Source organism: Fukomys damarensis, unplaced genomic scaffold (genome assembly GCF_012274545.1).
Source record: "Fukomys damarensis isolate Sample0158 unplaced genomic scaffold, DMR_v1.0_HiC HiC_scaffold_30, whole genome shotgun sequence".
In the NCBI taxonomy this organism is placed as follows: Eukaryota; Metazoa; Chordata; class Mammalia; order Rodentia; family Bathyergidae; genus Fukomys; species Fukomys damarensis.
Window position 1 is genome coordinate 56033377 of NW_022900942.1, and position 24188 is coordinate 56057564.

General features: G+C 35.0%; 1 protein-coding gene across 4 annotated transcripts in view; it reads left to right on the forward strand.

Annotated features, from left to right (window-relative positions):
* Ss18 (SS18 subunit of BAF chromatin remodeling complex) overlaps window positions 1–24188 on the forward strand; it is a 70411-nt gene that overhangs the window by 36997 nt on the left and 9226 nt on the right. For 2 of the 4 annotated variants that reach the window (XM_033757465.1, XM_010643654.3), the window contains exons 5-8: window positions 1169–1390; window positions 13362–13529; window positions 14504–14608; window positions 17403–18193. In XM_033757465.1, the coding sequence (XP_033613356.1) occupies window positions 1169–1390; window positions 13362–13529; window positions 14504–14608; window positions 17403–17809 (902 nt within the window). In that variant the 3' untranslated portion in view covers window positions 17810–18193. The other 2 variants (XM_010643640.3, XM_010643648.3) reach the window with 2 other exon arrangements.

Here is a 24188-nt window from a genome sequence, read left to right on the forward strand (position 1 = left end):
AATTGCGCTAATGAATATGCCTGTAAAATCTATCTATCTATCTATCATCTATCTATCTATATATATATATCTAGATATATATCTAGATATATATCTAGATATATATATGTTTTTGTATCCACACATCCATACACACAGAAATTTTTATATCTGTAGGATACATTTCTAGAACTGAAATTGCTGGATTAAAAGTATGTACATTTAAAAATTAGTTATTACCAAATCCTCTACGAAATAATACTTATTTACATTTTAGCCTCAACAGTGTATAGAAGTGCTTTATCTATATAGTTGAATCAGAACTTTTGATTTTGAAAATCTGAAAGATGAATATTTGGTCATACAGTTTTAATTTCTATTTTGCTATGAGTGGAACAGTTTTGTTTATGAAACTGTGTTTTTTTGTGTGAACTGGCTGTTCTTGTGCGTGCGTGTCCATCATAATTTATTGGAGGCGATCTTTCACTTTATGTGTTAAGTAAACAGCTCAGTCTGTGTTATGTCCCGTCAGTAATTTTTTCCTAGTTTATCTTTTGACTGTTTTTTGGTTTTGTTTTTGGTCATATTCAAATTTTTTATTTTTACGTCATCTTATTTTTCAATTATTTTATGGCTCTGGGCTTTCTAGCATTCTTAAAAGTTTATTTTTAAAATTTTGCTTTTGAAATTTTTTATTGTTTTTTTAATGTTTAAAATTTTTATTCATATGAATTGATTTTTGTAGAAGGAATGAGGTGGTGATTGAGCTTTGTTTTTCCCAACTGTAACCCAGTTACAGTACCATTTACTGAGTTAGTTTTCTGTTGCCCACAAATACTTAATATCACCACTGTTATCACTTAACAAATTATGTATTTGGGTGTATTCTTTAGATTCTGTTCTGGTTCATTGATCTATTAGTCTACTCTTTATGTTAGCTAGTACAATATACTTTTAATTACCCCAGCTTTATATTTTGCTGTCTTGAAAAGCTAGTATTCTCTTATTACTCTCCTTTTCAGAACATTTCTGGCTTTTATAAACATTGCTGTCGTTTGCAGATCATTTACTGTATTTTCTATTTATTAAACACTCAAATTAGTGTTATGCAGGAAATACTTTAAAAATACATTTTTATAAGTTATCTTTTTAACTTTTATATTTGCCTTCTGATCATTTTTCTTCAAAGGACCTAACCATATGCCTATGCAAGGACCTGGACCCACTCAACTCAATATGACGAACAGTTCCATGAACATGACTTCGAGTAGCCATGGGTCCATGGGCGGTTACAACCATTCCGTGCCATCCTCACAGAGCTTGCCGGTGCAGAACCAGATGACAATGAGTCAGGGGCAGCCAATGGGAAACTATGGCCCCAGGCCAAACATGAATATGCAGCCGAACCAAGGTAAGAGTGCTCTGTGTTCCTGACTGGAGTCCTGTGTTAGCCTTTGAAAGTGAAGGGCTTCTATTAGGTTGTTAGCTCATTCATAAACGTTTGAGTTGAGGGACAGTTATGTTCGTATAAAGAGATCATTGAGTTTGAAGGTAGTTTAAATCCTTTTATTTACTTTTAGGAATTAATTCACTCATTTTAACTTTTAAACTTTTTAATTTTTATCTTTTGTATAATTTATTTTGAATTCAGTATTTCTGAATTGTTTGTTCAAGCTAATCAATGAATTATCAGTTTGTGTAGAGCTAGAAAATTGAGAAAAATATCTTTTTAAGTATAGCCTCTTAAAAATCTGCTGTAAGGTTTTACTTACAGAGCATATTATTAATTTAAGTGACTTTCTCTTGAATAGCACAAGTGCTTTTTGATGCCGTATTTCAGCACTAAAAGGTAACTCTAAGATGATTATCTACTACAGTCTGTAGAGATGCTGCTGTACTCTTAGAGTGGTGTGAATCCATTACAGTTTATTATCAGTCTCAGGGAGTGAAATTGTTACTATGCTTCTGTTTTAAGTATCCTGTGAATAATAACCAAAAACCAGTAAGTGGTGCTCTGTTCTTCTAATTGCCTGTTAAAACATTTGGCTTATTGCCAGCTTAATGCTTTTTCACTTTCAAAATGTGGTGAAGTTAAGAATATGAGAATATGAGATAGAATTAAGTATATCTGTAATAAAACTTTCTAGATTTTGATTATAAAACAGCTCACTAAAATGTACTCAGATAAAGGAAGTTAATGTTCTGCTAAAAATTATGATGAGATATTACATTGTAATTTTTAAGTGTCAATTCAGACAACTTACAATTTTGATGAGATCTACTAAAAACAGAGGCAGTAGACTAAAAATTGTCAATGTAGCTTCACAAAACCTGGTGTTGCTCTGTTTTGTTTTGTTTTTCTGTTTTGTTTTTTAACATCAAAGTTATTTAATGTCTGTTTTCTTATTAGGTCACTTAAGGTTCAGAACAACAGCAAGATGAGTTAGTGCTAGAGCAGAAGGGAGTTCCGATGCTTCAGAGAGTAAGATGAGTGATCTCGCAGCAGCTCAGTGATAAAGGCACACTTCTCAGACACCCCAGGCTAAGCAGAGGCAGGGTGCAGCAGAGCTGGGCTGGCGCTGTGAGGCGGGGAGATGAGAAAATACGCCAGGCAGCAGTGCAGGTGCAGGATAGTTGCTGTTCAGGAGAGAAGAATTGCGGTAGGGATTGTTCTAAAGGTAGGAACCAGCTATTCCTTTTCAAAAGGTCATGTTTTATGAGCGTGGAGTTTCCCTGTTACTATAGTACTTACTACTTTTTGCTTTGTTCTCTTCATTTGAGTTTCGTAGAAAATAGATGCACAACAAATGACAATAGAGATGTGATTTGGAAAAAAATCAAAGACTTCAAAGCAAAAATAATGTAAATCATTGAAGAAATTTTATCTTAACATATCTTCAGGACAGATCAAAAACTTTTTGTTCAAATTTTAACATCTCTGAATCAAAAGAATCTATAGAAAGTTACAGTTCTAAAAGTAAAAAAGTTATAGGCTATTCTGGCATCCTATATTTTCTCATGAATTTAATTTCCTTTAATCACGAATTTTTCTGGTGTAGTTTTTCGAAACAAGGTTTTACTATGTAGTCCTTCTGGGCTGGCCTTAAACTTGAGACCCTCCTGCCCTGGTCTCCCAGCTGCTGGGCTTACAGTCATGTGCCAGCACAGTGAGCTTCTATAAATTTCTTAGAAAAATCTTTTAGTTATATAGAACCTATTTTGTGAAAAAATTACTTAGCAGGATGAAAGTTTTATTTTCATTATAAAGCATTTTATAGCTAATTTTTACAAGCTATACATTTTATATTAATTGTTTTTGTTTACATATAAGTATGTGGAAGAAATTAGAGGAGACTACATTTTAAGTAGTTCTTAATGAAAAGCTTGAAAAATATCAAAATCCTGTAAATTAAACATTTTTGCCTTTTGAAATTTTCTCATGTTCATTGAAGTGTTACTGTTGAGTTAAAAAAATGCAAAAATATTTTGAATAGCCCATGCTTCCACATACTTATCTTCTCAAGAAATATTAAAAAAAAGTTTAAGGTATTTCTTATTTGTGAGGCTTTTGAATCATAGAAAAGAAATATGTATGAAAATTTTTAGATTAGCCTATGTTAAGGAGGCATAGCTCAGTGATAGCAGGATCCTGGGTTTGATTTCTAGACTGAAAACAAAACAAAGGAATTCATGGTAAGGGACAAAACAAAATGGAAAAGAAAAATCCAAAGAAACTAAATGGCCCTTGTTTAATGTATTACTTGTGTTGATATATTAGTAGTGATATTTTGAAACTTTAATTGATTATGTGGTACTAGTTTGTAGTTTTCTTTTCATTCTTTCTTTTTTTCCCTGTGAGTCTAGTCTAGGGCCTTGCTCCTATTAGAGCTCTACCCTGGACTATGCTCCACCCAACCAGGGGAGAAGTTTCCTAATGAAACATTGCAAGACAAAGTGTAGATGCATTCATCTAGTGGTGTTGCAGTAGTGTTTCTTTTAATCCCTGCATCCTTTGCAAATTACTGTAAGAATTCAATTGTTTTCCTACTTTTTTCCTCTCACATCCCACCACTTCTCAACTTTGAAAGTGAAATTAAGAGCAAAAAAAGTAAACTCTTAAAACATTTTCATTATAATTTTAGGAATGTAATTGAAATTAATGCAAAGGATAGATATTTTACATGCTTACATTTTTATCATTTTAATTGTTCAAAAAAATAAACAAATAGCCTTCTGATTTATACCAGTAATGCTAATGTAATGAAACACATCATATTAGTGTTGTAAGGAAGATATTTCTAGTAATGCAATTATGGAATTTCTTTGGACTTCATTAATAAGTCCTGAAAAAATTTTAAAAAATGAGTAGAAGATCTGGCATAACAAAACATAGAACCCTGTTACATAAAATATGTCATTAAAGAAGTTGCACGAAGCTGGGTATAGTTCTGCACTCCTGCAGTCCCAGCTATTGGGGACACCGAGGCAGGAGGGTCACTAGCTCAGAAGTTTGGAGACAGCCTGGGCAGCTAGGTGAGACTGTCTTTACGAAACAAAAAAATTGTCAACAAATGACCCTATTACACATTTACCAATTACATATTACTATGATCATAGTTATCCAAAAGAGAATCAGCAGTAAAATTTTTTAAACTTCTAAAAGGATGAGCGTACATGTAATGATATTATGATTGGTATCTACTTTTTAATACATTTTTAGTATTTTACATGTGTCTAGGCATTAAGAGTTTTTTTTTTTAATTAAACTAATTCAGAATTTTTTTCTGATAATATTTTGATTGGTTTGTTGTTGGGATCAAACCCGGGACCTTGCACTTAAGAGGCAGGCAGCAAAACCACTGAGCTAAATCCCCGGCCTTTTTTTTTGTTTTTTTATATTTGAGACCTTTCTATGTAGTTTAGGTTGGACTTGATCCCACTGTGTAGCCTAGGCTGGCCTAGAACTCAAGTTGATCCTCCTGCCCCAGCCTTCCAGGTGCTGGAATTATAGACTTGTGAACCACAGCCTTCTAGTTAGCAGAATATTTTTGCCTACATTTCTCTTAGAGGACTTTTTACTTGCATGTGAAAGATTGGGCAAATTTTTAATGATAATTTTTGTTTCTTAAAAACTTTTGGCAGAATGTTGCTTAAATATAATAGTCCAACATTTCGCTTTTCCATGTTATTTTTACTGATACCCTGATAAAGTTCATTGATTATCACCTTGAACCTTAAGAGGAAGTCTAGTGTTGCTACGTAAATTTATATAGAGAGAATAAATTATTAGAATTCAAAAAGCTCTTGTAAAAGGCAGGAAAGTGTCTGTTTTGTTTGTTGCCTGTATATCCCCAGTGCAAGAATCATTCCTACAGGTAGGCACACATCTGTTCCGTGAATAGCAAGTTGGAGCCAAGTGTCGTAAATAACCTGGACAGAAGTTAGTGCCTTAAGAATACTTAATAACGCAACAAGTATATTGATTAGAGTATGAAACGTCAAATGAGAATACTAAGGCCTTCTAAAGATGGCCAACATATTTGATGAAATCAGGATTTTTTTTTTTCATTCCCAGGCTTTAGTAATTATAGCTTTCCATGTTTAACAGAATTTTGCTAATTGCATACATAGTTAAATATAAAGAATTTCATGAGTTGTTACATTTGTGTTAAAAATGTATGTCATTCTTCACTTTGGAACTCAGACCTTTGACTAAATTAAGTAAGGTTAATTGAAATGTTTCATGGAAAAACCCCTGACTTAATAATTGTTTCTGCAGTTTATATAAAGTCAGTTGGCCAGAGTAATCAACACCTTTCTTTTTAAATGAACCAAACTTGAGATCATTTTGTCAACTGTTGTCTTACTTCAGCCACAGTATCTTAATTTTTCTGGTTTCATTGTTGTTTGAATAGTATTAAGAAATGGTTTTTACATACCGTTTTTTCTGTCAGGCTCAATAGTAGGACAGCTTAGGATTTAATTGTGCAAATGCTGTCACTGTGTATAGGTCTATCTCATTTCTAAAATGGCAGCATTCCTTGTGTGTAAATATGCATATCTTAGCACGTCTGTCTTTCAATATGTGTAAGATCTAGAAATAGATTTTTAGGATAAAATTCATGAATTCTTAAAATCTTTAAGAAATCATTTTCAGTAAATGATGTGCGAAGTCACATCCCTACAGAATATGAAGTCCTTTCTTCATACCCTGTTGTACTTAAACTTCTTAATTTTTGCTAAACATACAGGGAAAAAATGTAATCATTATGTGTTTTTGTTCCATTAACTTACTATGAATTGCCTGGCCACATTCTATATTCTGTGGTTTATCTTATTATTATTATTATACTATTATTATTTATCTTTTTATTAGTTGGAGTTCTTTATATGTTTTTTCAGTGTTAGGTGAATTTTACATATGTGAAAACTAGGTAGTTTTAGGAGCTAGGAATTTTAACTTTTAAAAATTGTTCCACTGGTAGAACTCTGAAAGTGATAATATTAGCTTTCATGAAAGAAGTAGTTCTTTCTTAATTGTATCAGGACTTGAATTCAATATTTGCTAAAGTATAGTCCAGGTACAGTTAACAGGAATTAGTACTGAGAAGAGATTCAGCCAAGGGAAGAAGTACACAAGGCAGAATCCCGAAGAGGTACCAGTCACCATGTTTCTGTTTTCCTTGTGGACAGACAGGATGCTTTCCTCCAAGACATGGGTGTGTGATCAAACACACAGACTATTGCTGGCTAGAAGAGCTCACCTGAGTTTTTCTTGGGGCTCCACTATGCACATTTGATTGTCCATGCAGTTAATCTCGCTCTCTGGTCATGACCCTGCCCTGTGACCCTGTGTTAGCTTTCCCTTGCTGAGACAAAACACAGAAGAAAAGCAGCATAAAAGGAGGAAAGATTTATTTTGCTTTACAGTTTCACAGGTTTCAATTCATGGTTGCTGGGATGATGACTGTGGGTCCAAGGCAAGACCAAGTATAAATGGCAGGGGAGCATGTGGTAAAGCAAAGCTGCTCATCTGGTGGAGGCCAAGGATAAAACAAACCCATCCAGGGCACACTTCAGATGACCTGCGGCCTCTAAGTAGGCCTTGCCTCATCATGTTTGCACCACCAGCTCTCAGCAGCCCAGTGTGCGATGAATCTGTAAACAGATTAATCCCTTGGTGAGGTCGGAGCCTTCATGATCCTAGTCCCCTCCCAAGGCTCCACCTCTGAAGACTACTGCTGTTGGGGACCCATCCTTCAGCAAGTGAGCATTTGGCAGCCATTTTAAGGTTCTGACCATAACTACCAAACCCTTCCCCAGCTCAGGTGCTACAGGAGTCCCCAGTGTAACAAGTAGGTATATATACAGGTTTGTAAATATAGTTATACTTATCGATGGTGAGATCCTGGGGATGGTCCCCAGTACTGGCTTCACTTCTGTGAAATTATAGGGGATGGTTTCGAAGACTCATCTCACTAATGTGAAAGGATTATTTTACATATTCCATGAGTATTACGCTTGATTTCTGAAATGTTTTGAATGAATGAGAATGTGTACCCTATTTCTTTTCATTGTTAAAATTTTCAGCATCACGAGTTTCTGTTACAGAGAGGTTACAGCTATTACACTGTAGTTTAGAGAAGATGTTTTATTTATATCTTTAATCAGTACTAATATTGGACGAATGTTTTGAGGCTGTAATTTTTTCCCAGTGGTATTTTATAGTTCTAGAAAAACTAATATTTAACATGAAGAATCTGGAAAATATAAAAATCACCTTTAACTTGGTATGTCAGTTGTAAATTACTCCACAGATAAATCTTGAGTTATGACCTATAGTTATGTACTTTTAGCAGCAGTTTGAGTACTCGTAATTACATATTTATTTATAAATACTTGTTTAAGTATTTTCCCCGACTCTTAAGTTCTACAAAGTCAGGAACTCTCCTTTTGTTCACTACCTTGCCCTGTCGTTGACTGGTGAGTTAGGGAGGGTGCGCCTGCCATGACAGATTGGGAAACCAGGTCCTTCTCTGTGGTGCTGCTGCCCGTCAGCTGTCACTGCAGGTGTGAAACAAGGAAGGCGCGGTCAGCTGCTGTCAGTAAAATGGTTATTGTCAAGTTTTCCAAAATCTTGTGTGTTTGGGAGACAAAATCCAGATGAGTTTCGGTTAAATAGCAACCAGATAATATTTAGGTTTGTTACTTTAAAATAATGGCAAGTTCACAGAACGTTACTGAAGCACAGTACAGACAGATCCTGTGTAGTCTGCCCCACCTGGGATCTCTGGTGACCTTTATTACTCTTCTCCAACTGAACTCTATTACATTTTTGAAAATTTCGTATAAATGGAATTGTATAGTTTGACTTTTTGAGATTTTTTTTCACTCAGCATGATTAATATCCTTTAGTTTCAACCAAGTTGTTATGTGTATCAATAATTAGTCGTTTTTATTGCTGAGTAGTATTCCATGTGTGAATATAGTACAGTTTATTGAGCTATTCACTTGAGAAACATTTTGGTTGTTTTGAGTTTTGGGCTTTTACAAATAAAGATGCTGTGAACAGTCATGTAGATGTCTGTGTTTTTATTTGAACATAAATTTTCCTTTCTCTGGGATAAACACCCAGGAGCACAACTAATGGACCATATAGTATGTTTTACAAACTACATTTTAACAAATAGACCAAGACTTAATTACTGCCCACTCCCTCAGAATTTTTCTGGGCAGAATAGTCTCTTTTGTGCCACGTGGTTCATAACTTTTCAGCTTTCATGCTGAGTAACAAAAAGCTAGATATTCTAAGATAGCCCATCTCTGTGGCTGTCTGCATGGGTAAGTTAGGTCTTTCACAACAGATTTTCCCCAGTGCCACAGAAATCTAGAGCTTTTGAAGTATTTCAGTCAACAGCAGACAGCTACCAGTGACTTTCTTTATTCTTCTTCTCTTCTTCAGTATAGATGAAACTAAGGAATCATTTAAGAGAGGTTGTCTAATAAGGAATAGGCTAGCCTTTTATTTTGCTTGATTTATTAAAGTACACCCCTTCCCAGTTGTCAGTCACTAGGAAGCTAAAATAATCGTTTCCAAATTTATTTGTAAGATACATATGAATTAAAATCATTCACCTGAGAAATCCAGGATTTCTTAACTAGTGACACTTTGATGTGGATAATTCTTTGTTATGAAGGGCTGTCTGGAGCCTTATGGAATGTTTAGCAGTATTTCTGTCATCTGCCCACTAGGTGGCAGTAGTAACTCCACCCCAGTTGTGACAACCGGAAATTTCTCCAGAAGTTGCTAAATTTCTCCAAGCAGAGTTACCCATGGTTGAGGATTACAGGTTTAAGAAATAGTCAGTGGGAATATCTGCATATAAAGATGTTCTATCATTAAAGAAACAAATGACAACAAATGTATTGGCACTATTGTTTCAACACCTTTTAATACTTTATGAGAAGGTCTCCAAAAATTTCACATTTCTGAAAGGTTTGTATCTATTCACGAGCTGTTCTTTTCACTAGCTAAACCTGTAATGGTTTTATTTTCATTGGTTACTTAGGTAGTCAGCTAAGTCTATACTTATTTAGTTGCAGTGAATTTACCAAGCTTCTGAGATAGTCTTTGCACATTTTCTCAGATGCTTGGCACTTGTCCTTTTATCTTTGGCATTACATTCAGACATCTTCACTGCGAGCTATTTAAAATTCATGACGTCGATGGTGGCACAATTTGGTTATGTAAAGAATCTTTGTGACTTTAAATGGTTATTTAAATAGGTAGTAGTTAGCTAATTGAATTTGCTGGAGTCTAGGAATTTTTCTCTTGCAAAAGGGTTTTTAGTATTACCTTCAAATGAGAGCTAGAAATGGTTTGAGATTGAGTAGTTACAGAATAGGTAGTGAAATGTAAGAAGTAAATGATGAAACATGAACATGAAGTTAGCAGTGCAGTTTATTATAACAGATATATGTATAGATTTAAGACTTTCCATATATCTTACTAAGGTTTTTTATGCTATAGTGGAAATAAATTACTTAAAATTGCTTTCTTGAGAGATAATGACATTTGATAAATTGATTTGACTTTGGTGAGGAAGTATACATAATGGTTAAGAGGTTGGGCTCTATAGAGTTCTTGTTTAGTAGCTATGCAGTTTTGAGTAAGAGCGTTAATATTTGTAAGATTACGCTTTCTTATCTATAAAATGTTACTGATAATGCTGCCTTTTTCATAAGGTTTTGGGGAGGACAAATAGTACATATAAAGCTGTTGGCTTAGTGTCTGGCTTATAATAAACGTTCATTAAATATGCGCTACTGCTTTAAACCATGTATTTAAAGTAATTCCTCAATTAATTACAGTTTATAGAATTGTATTTTGCTTTGAAGATGGAAAGATATGGTGTAAGAACTACATCATTGAAAATTTTTCACAGACCAAATAAAACTGAGCGTGCATCCACATTCTGCCTGCCCGATTTTAAGTTTCTGTGACAGTGCTCCTCAGTTTTCCCTCTGACCATGGTTCCTGGTCTGTGTCTGATATATAAGAAGCACTCAAATTTGATTCTAAAACTTTTCTTTTTTTCCTACTAATTTAAGGCCAAAAAACAACAACAACAAAAACCCCACCAATAGCAAAACGTGCAGTACAATCATTTGGAAATACTTTGCATGTATCTAAAATATAAGACATTGTTTCCATAGGGTATCTAGTAAAGTATAAAACTTCAAATGAGAAGAAATGGCATGTCTTAGCAAAAATATATTGTAAGTAATTAAGACATTAGTGGAAACTTTGTGTGTGCATTCTGATACTTTATAGTGAATCTTTACACGGATGCCCAGTCAGGTTGCCTATCAAATTATGAATGTTAGTGTTCAATTCTTCATTCTGTACAAAATGTACTTAAAATTATAACCTCATTTAAACTCATTAGTGCTTTAGAACTTTAACGGCAAAATTTGCTTCTGAGCTATGAATTTGAGTAGAGCCAGTGAAAATAGTGAAACAGAACCATGTGCTTTGAAATCAAGTAAGTTTGTTTTATTCCCAGCTGATACCTAATGGCTGTATGATTTTGGCCTTTGACTGCCTTAGCAAATAACTTGAAAATTGGGATCCCTTCCTTTGGTTGTTGTTAGGGGATTACAAGAAACGGATGTGAAAACATTTAACCAGCAGCAAGCGCTTTGGTGCATTCATGTTGGATTTTCATCCTCTCCTCTTGGGGAGCTACCTCTTCCCTGCTGTTACAAGTGTATGTTCTTGTTGAAAGAGGGGTCTCAGGGTAACCTTGGAAAATTAGAAGGAAAAGAACAGTTTGAAAAGAAGTAGATGAACCAAAGAAAGTGAATAGGAGGAAAAAATTAAACTTTGACAAAATACTCCTTTCAGATAAAAGTTGTCCACATTGAAAAGGTGTGAAGAAAGCTTACATTGTTGCTGTTGTTGGTTAATAGAGGTGGACTTGCTTTATTTTGTTTTCAGTTGTTTATTTAAATAGTGAACTTAGGGCTCATCTGGTAAATTTTTGCCTGTAAAACATTCCAAGTTCTCCAGTCTTTGCCTTTTGTACGTTCTACTTATTTCCCGCGTTGGTAAAGGGGGGACGTGAAGCTGTGTGAGCAGTAGACTGGGAGATGACTCATGCCTACTTCTAGGTAGAAATAGTGAAAATAGCAGAAGGATGAGCTCCCGGTAGCGTGATTGGCTCAGTAACCCTCTGAGGAATTTTGTGTATTGGTAAATGACAACATGGGACCTGAGAGCCATTGTTGATTGTTTTGTGTATGTTGTTACTGTTGTGTGATTCCATAGTGGTGGTCGTTCAGCTACCTTGTATTGCTCATTCTGGAAATTGCATAGTTCAAATTTCTGAGCCTACAGTGTTTTACATTTCTCTGCCTAGGTGTTTTTGAAATAAGGTGTGTGTGTGTACATGCATGTGCACATGCACACCTGTGTGTATGTTTTAACGACTTACTGGAAAGAACTATAGCACTTTGATTTCTTTTTCTTTTGTGTTTTTTTTGGTACCAGGGATCGAACTCGGGACCTTGCATTTGTAAAGCAGGTGGTGAACCACTGAGCTAAATCCCCGGCCCCAGCCCTTTGATTTCAATGAAACTTTTTAGTTTATCAAGCTTGTAAAAGATTTGGAAAGGGAAAGAAGACCCTTTAAAATTTTGTCCTAAAATTAAAGTTTATGAAATTGTATTGATATGGTACTTACAGGTGTTTGTAGTTTCTGTGCCTGTCATTATTAAGTGGCTGTTAAAAAAATGAGAAGTGAAAATCCAGGTACTTCATTTCTATCCCTTCTACTGATTTGCTGTGTGATTTTTGTGAAATTTATTTGTGATATCTTTTCTAGGGCAGCAGAAGGGTTGCTGATTTATTTTTTCTAAACAATTATGTTTGTATCAACAAGTATTATATAAAATGGAAAGCACATATAGGGTGTTCATATTTCTTTTTCTGTGTGTGTGGGGTGTACTGGGGATTGAACCCAAGGCCTTTGCACTGAGTGACATCTGCTTTTTATAATTTCTAAAAGTTTTGAGACAGGGTCTCCCTAAATTTCTGAGTTGCCCAGGCTGAGCTTGGGCTTGGGATCTCCTTCCTCAGCCTCAGCCTCAGCCTCTCAGAGTGCTGGTGTCTCAGTTACTTTTTTTGTTACTGAGACAGAACACTTGACACCTAATGTTAAAGGAGAAAGATTTACTTAGCTCACAGTTTGTGGAGGTTTCAGTCTGTACTTGGCTGGCTCCAAGGCAGGGTGTTAAGGCAGACAGGCATTGCAGAAGTGAAACAGTTTGTGGTAGGCAGAAGGTAGCAAAGCAAGTAAGCAAGGGACCAGTGACAAGCCTCTTTCTGTCCCTTATACCTTACCCAGGCTACCTGTCCTTAGGGCGATTGCACTCAGTCTCTTAACCCTAGTGCCCTTAACCCTAGCATTGCATCATGAATCAGTTCCAACGTCAGACACTCTACTAGATCCTGCTACTTCTGAAAAGCTGGGGCTGGTGGGGGTGCTTTTCCATCACTGTATGCAACTTTTTTTGGGGGACACCTAGACACAAGCATAACACCTGGGATTGTAGGCCTTAATCAGCAGACCCAGCTTCTGTTTAATGTTTCTAATTAGGACTAAAATACTGTTCCAGTGGATTTCAGATCAACCATCATAGTTGTTTTTCCATGATTGTGGATTATTTTAGACATGTGAGCTTTAATTCAAAGACTTGTTTTTATTTGAAGTCAGTCTTATTATATATTTTGTGCATTACATAGTAGAAGATACTTAAAATTCCGGTGATGTGAAAAATATATGTCACAAAATTCTGTTCATACTGTTTTGTCTCTTCAGGTCCAATGATGCATCAGCAGCCTCCTGCCCAACAGTACAATATGCCACAGGGAGGCGGGCAGCACTATCAAGGACAGCAACCACCGATGGGAATGATGGGCCAGGTTAACCAAGGCAATCACATGATGGGTCAGAGACAGATCCCTCCCTATAGGCCACCTCAACAGGGTAAGTTCCATTTGGGAAATTTCCTGCTTAATATAAATAGCAGTGATTGAAAGGTTTTAATTTTTTTGTTTTGTTTTGTTGTTTGAGACAGAGTCTCACTATATAGTTGAGACTGACCTGGAACTCACTATGTAGCTCAGGCTGGTCTTGAACTCACAGCGATCCTCCTGCCTCAGCCTTCCGAGTGCTGGGATTACAGGCCACCACGCCCGGCATTTTTTGATTTTTGAGACAGAATCTCACTGTGTAGTTGAGGCTGACCTGGAACTCACTATGTAGCCCAGTCTGGTCTTGAACTCACAGCGATCTTCCTGCCTCAGCCTCCCGAGTGCAAGGTTTTAAATTTTAATGAGCTTTTTATCTAGAGGCACAATCAGGGCTTTTATTTATATCTAGATATCTAGATATATATATATATATATGTTTTTTTCCACCAAAAGATAGTGTTGTAGTAGGTACATAAGGTTACGAAGTACATAGGAACTTTCTGATATACAGGTTTTTTTTATCTATTATTTTCTGGGAGAAGATTACATTACAAAATTTTATATAAGAAGCTCACTGACTTATAGCAGAAAATACTGTTTTCTTCTTTAGAAATTACTAAATATCTGGTCAGGAATAAAGTCATTATTCAAAAGAAATTATTTCAAAGTCCTCTAATATCAAAATAAAAAGGAAGTTAAGCTTTTACTAGATCGGACCTCCTTTTAAATTAAGTTTTCTTTCCTGAGTATTGTTTGATATTATATGTATGGTCTTAAAAATTAACTTTAGTAAATGTGATTTGTGGAACTGCAGCATGTATATGTATATCTATTTGTATATAATAATTAAAAGTATCAGCAATGCCAAAGTATTGGAGGGGAGTCTACAACTGAGGAAATAACCTCTCAGAAGGTCAGATAAGAAAGAAAGCCTTTGATAGTACAGAGAACAAGTCATTTAAACCTTGACTGATTGTGGTTTTTCAGGCCCACCGCAGCAGTACTCAGGCCAGGAAGACTATTACGGGGACCAGTACAGTCATGGTGGACAAGGTCCTCCAGAAGGCATGAACCAGCAATATTACCCTGATGGTAATCTCGCCTAACCTTAACCTTCCGTTTTCTGTCCCTGCCCAGTATTAATATGGAAAGCTATTGGGAAACATTCTAATGAAGATAAAGAAGCCATCAGTTTATTTCTTCAGCACTTCAGTAATGTAAAATACCAATAATAGAATTAGTTTTTAATCTAATCCAAGGTATATTTTGTTAGGAATGTCATTAGTAACATCAAAAATCACATTCTATTCATTGGAATTCTTTCTTACATGAAAGAGGATCTTTTTATAGTTGGGATTGTTCATTTGAACCAAAGGAAATGTTACTGATTCACTTTTTTTATAATAGCTTTTTTTGTGATATAATTGATGTATTGTAAGGTTCACCCCTAGATTTACTTTTATGTAGTGTATAAATACATAAAGAATATAGTTCTGGGATGTTTTTCCCAGTTTCATCATTTTGGTTAATGTTGCATACTTCTCAGAATACTGTGATATATATATACATTAGTGCTGGCATTTTAGAAAAATTTTGGAGAGCTAAATTATATCCTTAATACAGCTATATATAGATTTAATAGAATAAGGCATTTACAAGCTAGATTTTTAGTTATTTAATTTAGTGTTTTTTAAATGGGAAGGTAGATTGTAACAAGTTCATTAGTAAAGAAGCATTGCACTATAGGAAAATCTAAATAGTAATAATGGGAGCTTACTATTAAGTTTTTGCTGTGGAGTTCTTCCAGTTTTTTTTTTAATCTTAGAATATTGAACAAAAATAATCTAAACCCGTAAAACTGATAAATTAATTAGTAGTTATATTACAAGTTAAATTGTTTCATTATGAAGGAATTTGCCAGAAGATTCACTTATATAATTAGCTCTGTTGGTATATTTAATGTAAATTACTTAGAGAAACTAAGAATTAAAGCTAAAGCATTAGAAGCCATTGACTAGAAACTAATGTAAGCCAGTGAGAAGATGCATATAATTTAGTGTACCTGAAAAATCACTTTACCTGTCTTTTGTCAGTGTGTAAAGCATAAGGTTATATCAGTACTTAGATGGATTTTCTTGCTGTAGAGGCTCTGGTTGTGGCAGAGCAAACACCTGTCACGTTTTGCATACAGTGGATGTTTATTAGTGACATATATGGATAATTATGGTTAGAAAACGGTGTATTTTTAAAAGTCTCACATTCTTGCCATTCATGTGTAGATAGTATTGTTTTTTATACCAGTTTATAGTTTATAAAAGTTTATAATAGAGTATATGTACCAAAAAGAGGTAAAACCTACTTTGTTAAATTATATGTATTAGGAAATTTGCTGAAAATGATTGGTTTAATTTTTAAAATGCATTTTTAGTAATTGAGTTGAAATTGACATTTTTCTTGGCCTTACATATTTACTGAAATATGAAATTTGTCTTGTTATAAATTGGACCTTTCTATTCAGAAGATAGCTGTTACTTTGGAAAATGTCAAAACTTTCAGGATATAATTTATTAATGGAATTTATGCTTAAATGTTACCATTTTTACATAGATGTATATGAATAGATTCTTAGTATGTACATAGACTATTCTGCTCATAGCAACATTTATTTTTTCTTGAGTAGCATTGGCTACTTTTTCTTATGTCCATGTATTTATACCAGTAAACATGTAGACGAAGAGTTGGCAAACTTTTTCTGTAAAGTCTTTGCAGATCATATGGTCTGGATCTCAACTGTGGAACTCTTGCTGTACCATGCAAGCAGCTATTGACAGTAGCTAGCTGAATGAGCAGGAATGTATCTGATGAAATTTTATTTATTGAAACAGACCACTGGCTATATTAAGACTGTAAGCTGTAGTTTGCCATCTCTTGGTGTAGATACTAAAAAGTGGTTTGGGAACGTTAGAGTGCTATGTATAATATTTATTCAAAAATATCTTCCTCCAACCTTAATTAAACATTCTTGTAAAGTTAGTTCAGGTTTTACAATCTGAAAGGTTATTTTTCTACAGTTTTTTAGTGAAACTCGGGATATGAGTAAAGTCCAATTGCCTTGCAGGTGAAATTTATTTTTTTATTTTTTTGGTTCTGGGGATTGAACTCGGATCCTTGCCACTTGCAAGGCAGGCAGCGGAACCGCTGAGCTAAATCCCCAGGCCAGGTGAAATTTATTTTGTTGTAAAGGTATACTCTGACTCAGCACAGAATTAATTTTGTATAGATGTATGTTTATGACATGTAGAAATATTTCCTAAAGACTTGTAGAATGACAGCATTCAGAAATAAATTTTTTTGCATCTAAATCACTTTTCGGAACCTATACTGTATGCAAGCACATGTTAGACTAGAGTATGAAAAATATGTTTCAGTTTCTTTCAGGAGAAAAAAGTTATGTGTTGTTCTTAGCATATGCTGTGGAATTGGAGACCAACTGAACAGGTGTTTGACAAAATATGATAATTGCTTTCTTTGTTCATTCTAATTTAATTCAAGTTATTTACATGTGAAAGGCCTAAATGCTTTTATTTTTTTTTTAATGGAAGATAAAAAGTTTTTTTTCCCTCTTCAGTGAGGATTATCAGAGTTAAGAGGATAAGTTTAATAATGTTTCTAAAACTATTGTTTTTTGCTTTTAAAAAAATTTGCACGTTACTGCAAGGTGAAAGCAATCACATTGGTAAATATTTGGCTAATGCAATTGAAATTATTTTTTATGTATTTCCATTTCTTTTTCTTTTTTTCTATTTTATCTGAAAGTTTAAATATTTTTAGGGTTTTCACTCAGGGCCATTAACGTTTCTTCCTGTCTCTTGTCGAATTGATGTAGGTCATAATGATTACGGTTATCAGCAACCGTCGTATCCTGAACAAGGCTACGATAGGCCTTATGAGGATTCCTCACAACATTACTACGAAGGAGGTATCTATATACCTTCACACACACACACGAATATCCCCTTCTATAGGAACGAAAATTCTTGCATAAGACAACTTCTGCCCATGCAAAGCTCTTGTAGAATACTAGTTGCTGGCTGTCTTAAAAGTTACAGGGAGCCCAAAACAATCAAAATAATTTCCTTACGAATATTTAAAATGTATAACCATGACTTGCCATTTCTAACAACAATAAAAAGACTAAAACATTTAAAAATAATTTTTTCCTCAGTGGAAATTTCCTATTTACATAAATCCCATCAATCCAATTTTTTTCCTCATGTGTGTTTACATATGTAAAATTTTACATATAAGTATAGTGCCTTTAGGAACCAGCTTGCTGATCTTGTGTAGCTAGTGTGTGCTCTTGTAGCTGTCTTTAATTTTGTCTTTTTTATTTTATTTAGCATAGTCATGATCTTATGACTGTGATGTTCCAGTAAATGTAATGCTCGTATGGCAGAGACGCTGAAAATGCTGCAGTTCAACCTTGCAAAATTGGCTTTAACTGCAGTTTGTTTGGCCGAAATCCTTCTGTTTGGTTTGAGTTTTTCTTTGTTTTGTTTAACTTTAAAAAAATCATTATGGCATTTCATTTTGTTCTTGTGTTGTTGGCTGTGCATCTTAGAGGGCAAAAAGTTAATGAAGTAAATTCTCAGTGTTTTATTCCTCTTCTCCAATTATCCTTAGGAAACTCACAGTATGGCCAACAGCAAGATGCTTACCAAGGGCCACCTCCACAGCAAGGGTATCCCCCCCAGCAGCAGCAGTACCCGGGGCAGCAGGGCTATCCAGGGCAGCAGCAGGGCTACGGTAATTGCACATCGTGGTCTTGTCCACCAAAAAGTGTGATGAAGGATTTGTGGAAGTATGGCAGTAGATAATACTTGTTTTAATCAGAATTATTTTTAAAAATTCACAATTTTAATTGTGTTTATTTAAAATGTTCCCTGATTCTGCATATGACATTAGAAATATTCTGTGCATTTCTTTTATTTCCCTTTCATGACTATTTACTGTTTGAATTTGTATTTTGAATAAGTAAAATATACTGGTTTTGTTACATTTGCATAAAAACAAATATGTGATGAATTTGTTAAATACATCGACTTAAGGGAAACAATTTTTATTGGGAAAGAGGCTAAGAAAATTTTAATTTTTGGTTTAAGTACTTAGATGCCATTTTATACCTCAGTTATCCTAAAGGAGAAATTCACAGTTTACTTTCTGCCTTCAGTTTTCTAACTTTCTTCTAGTGAAAAAATTAGTTTTAGTAATTAGATAAATAATAGCTAAATGACAAATGACATAATTTATTTAGGATTAAATATTTGTTGTTCTCTTTGACACTTCCCTCTAAAGTTGTCTTTATGGCAAGTTTTTAAGATGTGTGGCAGCAGATACTTAAATGTCAAAGCTTTCAGCTTTCGCGTTATGAAGTGTCTATACTAGGAAGTAGTAGAACATATAAAACAGTCGTTCTTTTTTAGCAAACCAAATCCTTGCTGCCTCTGGAGCTTGAAACCATTTTTATGGGTAAACTGTTAAAGATGATTGATTCTCGTAATGTACTTTTTGGATCAAGTTTTTCACATGCAACTTATGGCTTTTTAAGTCTATAATTTGTTTTAAAATACTGTGATAATAAGTTTATGGGTGCAGAGTGTAGCATATGATTCTTTGGGTGAATACATGTATAAATGTAGAGTCCTACAATTATGATTTACTCCTAAACTTTATTTAGAAATTTTGTTATTTTTCTTTGAAACTGCATCTTGCTTGGCTTTTTCTTTTTTGCTTGCACAGGCTAACTTTCTAATGATACCAGTATATATGAAGATAGATAAATTTTCTTATCTTTGTGGAGTTAACTTGATTTACAGTTCCTTTAGTCTTTCTTACCTGTTTCACATACACATCTAAGACTTGCTAAGGCATAGTGCAATAATTACCTTCAAGTAGCATTATAATATTTTTACTCTTAATATAACCATTGAAATTTATTTCACCAAGCATTTGAGAAAATCAAGGTACCAAGCTATTTTTTAAAATTTAGATACAAAAATACAATATTTAGTGTTAAATCTTTTCTCATGTTTGAGGGAGTTATGTTTTTATCTGGGTTTTTGTTTGTGTTAACTTTCGCAGGTCCTTCACAGGGTGGTCCAGGTCCTCAGTACCCTAACTATCCACAGGGACAAGGTCAGCAGTATGGGGGTTACAGACCAACACAGCCTGGACCACCCCAGCCCCCCCAGCAGAGGCCTTACGGGTATGACCAGGTGAGTCGTGGGTCCAGCTGTGGAATTGCCACAATGACTGGGGAAAATATTTTTCACTTGAAGGTTTCTTTTTTTCTTCTCTTGTTTATGGTCTGATTGTTAACAACAACACACAAAAAAGTATGTTATGGCACTTTTTAAGTCTCTGATAGAATGCTGAAGCACTTGATTGTAGGTGCTCTAATATATAAAACATGACTTGAAGTAAGAAACTAGCATTTTCACAGACTTTGTCTTTCCTCTCTCTACCCTTAGGCATACTTTCCATAGGTATTTTTCCGATAGCCTCATATTCACGCTGGAGGCTTTGCCTTGACCCGCTGAATTTACAGTTTGTCCTCCAGTGCTTCCGTTTGCTTACCACTTCTCAGTGTACCCACCACAGGGTGTGTGTTTATGCCTGAACTGTTCTGTGTCTTTGAAGTCAGACTTGCCATTTTCTGTTCCCTCCTTTCATACACATATCCACTACCTCAAGTATTATCTTTCTCTTTTGTCTTTCTTTCTGCTTTCTGATATGTAGACATGAATCTTCTCCTAAGATGACTATATTCCTTGAGCCTCATATTCGCTTAAGTTTTTTTTTTTTTTTTTTTTTTTTTGTTGTTGTTGTTGTTGTTGTTGTTGTTGGACAGGGGATCGAACTCAGGACCTTGCATTTGCTTGTGAGGCCGACATGGTGCCACTGAGCTAAATCTCCTGCCCTAAGTTTCTTCTTTTTAAACCAAACTCCTCTACTTACAATGTGCCACGGTCAAAATATCTTCAACCTACTTTGACTAACAACGGAAATCATTGGATGGTATGGAAATGATTTATTAAGATGATTACTTTATATGGGTTTCAGGTTTGTCTAGTGGGTTTCAAGTAAGGATATTTTGGTCTGTTCACCACTTAACCTACCTAAAATAGGTATTTTGAATATGGATCTACCTTTAATTGTAAATTAGGGCTTTCTGGCTGATGCAGATGAAGTAATTTGAGGAACAACTCAGATGTAGTATCAACTGGAATGAGGCATGGACAGTTCTTTTCTCAGGCCTACAACTTCTTGAATACCATTCTTTTAAAGTAAAGGCAAAGGAGATCTGAGAGATTGAACAACAAGAATAAGGATAGATGAGTAATACACTGGAACAAGAAGGACCAGGCAGAAGTTTCAGAAGTCAAGCTAACGTTGGCTAATGAGTATCTGAGGGTAGTATTTCTGAACAGATAAAATTTAGGCTCATTTTAATCTACATGCCAACTTTCAAAAAGTGATACTCTATTCATATATTCCCACATTCAACAAATGTTTGTTAATTTTCTGTATGTGCTGAGTACTATATTAACCCTAAATAAGTGAAGGAGACGTGATCCCTATGGCAGACAGAGCAGCTGTCTTGGCCTTTTGTTTGCATTTGACAACATCCTCCTTTTTCATTCTTGGGTTGTCTTCAGCTTCTTAGCACTCTGCTATTTGTTCCCCTTGCATTTACAATGATTCATTCTTATCATAGTTCATTTTGTATTGCTCTACCAGAATGTCTGAGGCTAAATTCTTTATAAAGGAAACAGGTTTGTTAGCTCCGGGTTTTAGAGATTAAGGAGCATGATTTCAACATGTTTGGCTCTGGTGAGAGCCTCATGATGGCGATATCAAGGTGACATGGATGAGATCACATGAGAGAGTGGGGTGATTCATAGGAAGTTCCAGGCTCCCTTACAAGGAACTAATCTGAGTCTGCAAGACCCACATTGATCCCACTGGGATCTCATTACCGTCTACTAGGCTACCATCTTAAAGGTTTCATCACTCAACATTGTCCCACCAAGGGGCCAGGCTACCAGTCCATGAGCCTTTAGGCAGCAAACCACACTGAACCACACCAGGTTTTTACTTTTTCTTATTGGTTTCTTTCTTTTACCCAAATAGTAATCCTTGGTTCTGTGTTTTTGTAGTTTCTAAGTTATCCTGCCTTATGCTTATCCTTAGCTTTGTCTTCTCAATCCAATTTTATCTCTCCCACCTCTGTATAGAACACTCTATTTAGTTTTGCCATTCCCTCAACTTTAGTATGTCATGGACTAACCTGACCCCTTTTCCTTTTAAGTCAGTATATTTCTAAATCTCCTCACCTTCACACCCTTTACTGAGCACCAGTTATATGCTGTATACCATGCTGAGACTGGGGACCTAACTGGAGACATGGCCTCTGCCTTTGTGAACGTAAGTCTGGTTGGGGTCAGACAAGTCAAGCATTGATACAGGGCAGTAAGTACTTGGATGAAGAAAGTAAAGATTTATGTGGAAGAAACTTCAAACTCAGATAAGAGGAAACATTCCTTGTGAGGTGTCACATAAGTGTGACTCAAGAATGGATCAGTGTTAGCCAGGTGAGAGAGGCCAGGTGGAAAAGAAAAGGATATCCTGTTCAGGAAGGAGTTAGTGTTATGGTGTTGTGAGGTTCAGTGAGGCAGATGCATGTAGACAAAGAGGCCAGGCTTTAGAGAGATATTGGGGTTCGATTTGGAAGGCTCTTGCAGCCCACATTTGGGGACTTGGACTGGCATTAGGGTAGAGCCTTTGAAGAATTTTTAGTGATCTGTAGCAGTGCCGGGCACTGGGTAAAACATCTTAGGAATATAGTTTCCTTCTCTTTTTACTATAGTTACTCTAGTTTCTAAAGTGTCTAGGAATTTGAATCTATTCAGGTGGCTTTATTGATTTTATTACTAAAAAGACTGATAGAAGTGATTAGATCCATTTGTACCACCAGGAGTTCAAGCTAACAGTAACCTGTTAAAAACAGTATCCGGATTATGCCACATCTTAGCTCAAAACATTGTGATAACTTCAGAGTAAAAGCTTTACCTTACAAAGGCCTGCAAGGATGATAGAGCTGTCCTGTTCCATGTCCTTCTGCCCACCTGGCTCTAATATATTCCAACTGTGTGCTGCCCCTGTCAAGCCTGCTGAGATCACATTGGCTTATATGTTCTTCCTTATAAGCATCAATCAAATTCTCCGTTTTTTAAAGAGAGGAAATGTGAAATTTTGATGAAATGCAGTTCATTAAGTTTTTCTTTTATGGTTCATGCTTTTTGTATCATATGTTAAGATTCTTAACCCAAGGTTACGGAGGTTTTCTCCTGTGCTTATTTCTATAAGTCTTATATTTTTAGATTTTTCATTTATTTTTATGGTCTGATTTAATTTTTGCATATGGTTCAAAGTATGAAATAAAAATTTTTATGTTTTTCTTTTGAATAGATACCTGATTTCTTTCATTATTTCTACTGAATTATCTTTTTACTGTAGTTTTATACTAAATCTTGAAAACAGTGTTAATTTTCCAACTTTGGTTTCCCTTTGTCAAAGTTGTTTTGGCACGGTAGGTCCTTTGTACTTTCATGTGAAGTTTAGAATTTGTGAATTTCTACGTACAAGCTTATTGGAGGGCTGAGATTTAGCTCAGTGGTTCCGCCTCCTGCCTCACAAGTTCAAGGACCCAAGTTCAATTCCCAGTTAACCCCCCCCCAAAAAAAAAGCCTACTGGAATTTTTATTGAAATGGTGTTGAATATATCAGTTTGGGGAGAATTGTCAGTATATTAGTGAGTCTTTCATCCTATGACCATGGCATGTTCCCTCAAAATTACATTTTTCAGCAGTGCTTTCAATGTACAAATCTTAAACAGCTTTTATCAAATTTATCCCATAAATATTTTATATTTGTTTTTGTAAATTTTTAAATTTTACCATCTAATGGTAAGTTGTTAGAATATACACGTAATTTATTTTTGTGTATTGATAGTTTATCAAAACTGTAACCTTGCTAATAGCACTTATTATATCTAGTAGACTTCTGTTTTAGATTCCAGTGAGCTTTCTACATGGAAATCATGTTGTCACTTTTCCAGTTGAGCTTTCTTCCCATCCCTCCTCTGTCTTCTGACTCAACTAAAACCTCCAGTAACAATGTTAAAACAGTAAGAGTGGATATCTTGTCTTTCTCCTGATCTTAGGGGAAAGGACATCAGTCTTTCTTATATAAGATATTGGTTTGCAGGGCTGTAGAGATCCTTTATCAGGTATGTTATTCCTAATTTTCTGGGAATTTTTATCATGAAAGAATGTCTGAATTTTATCAAATAACTTTTCCTTACCTGTTGGGATTGTGGGTTTCTTTTTTTAAGTTAGTGAATTGCATTGTTTGATTTTCAGATTTTTGACTTTGCTTACCTAGAATAAAATTCAGTTGGTCATGATATGTTGTCCTTTCTGTGCGTTGGATTTGATTAGCTACAATTTTAAGGATTTTTCCATGTATTTTCATGAGAAATATTGGGCACATTTTCTTTTCTCATAATGTCTTTGGTTTCGTTTTTAATGTATTAGGCTTATGTTAAGTT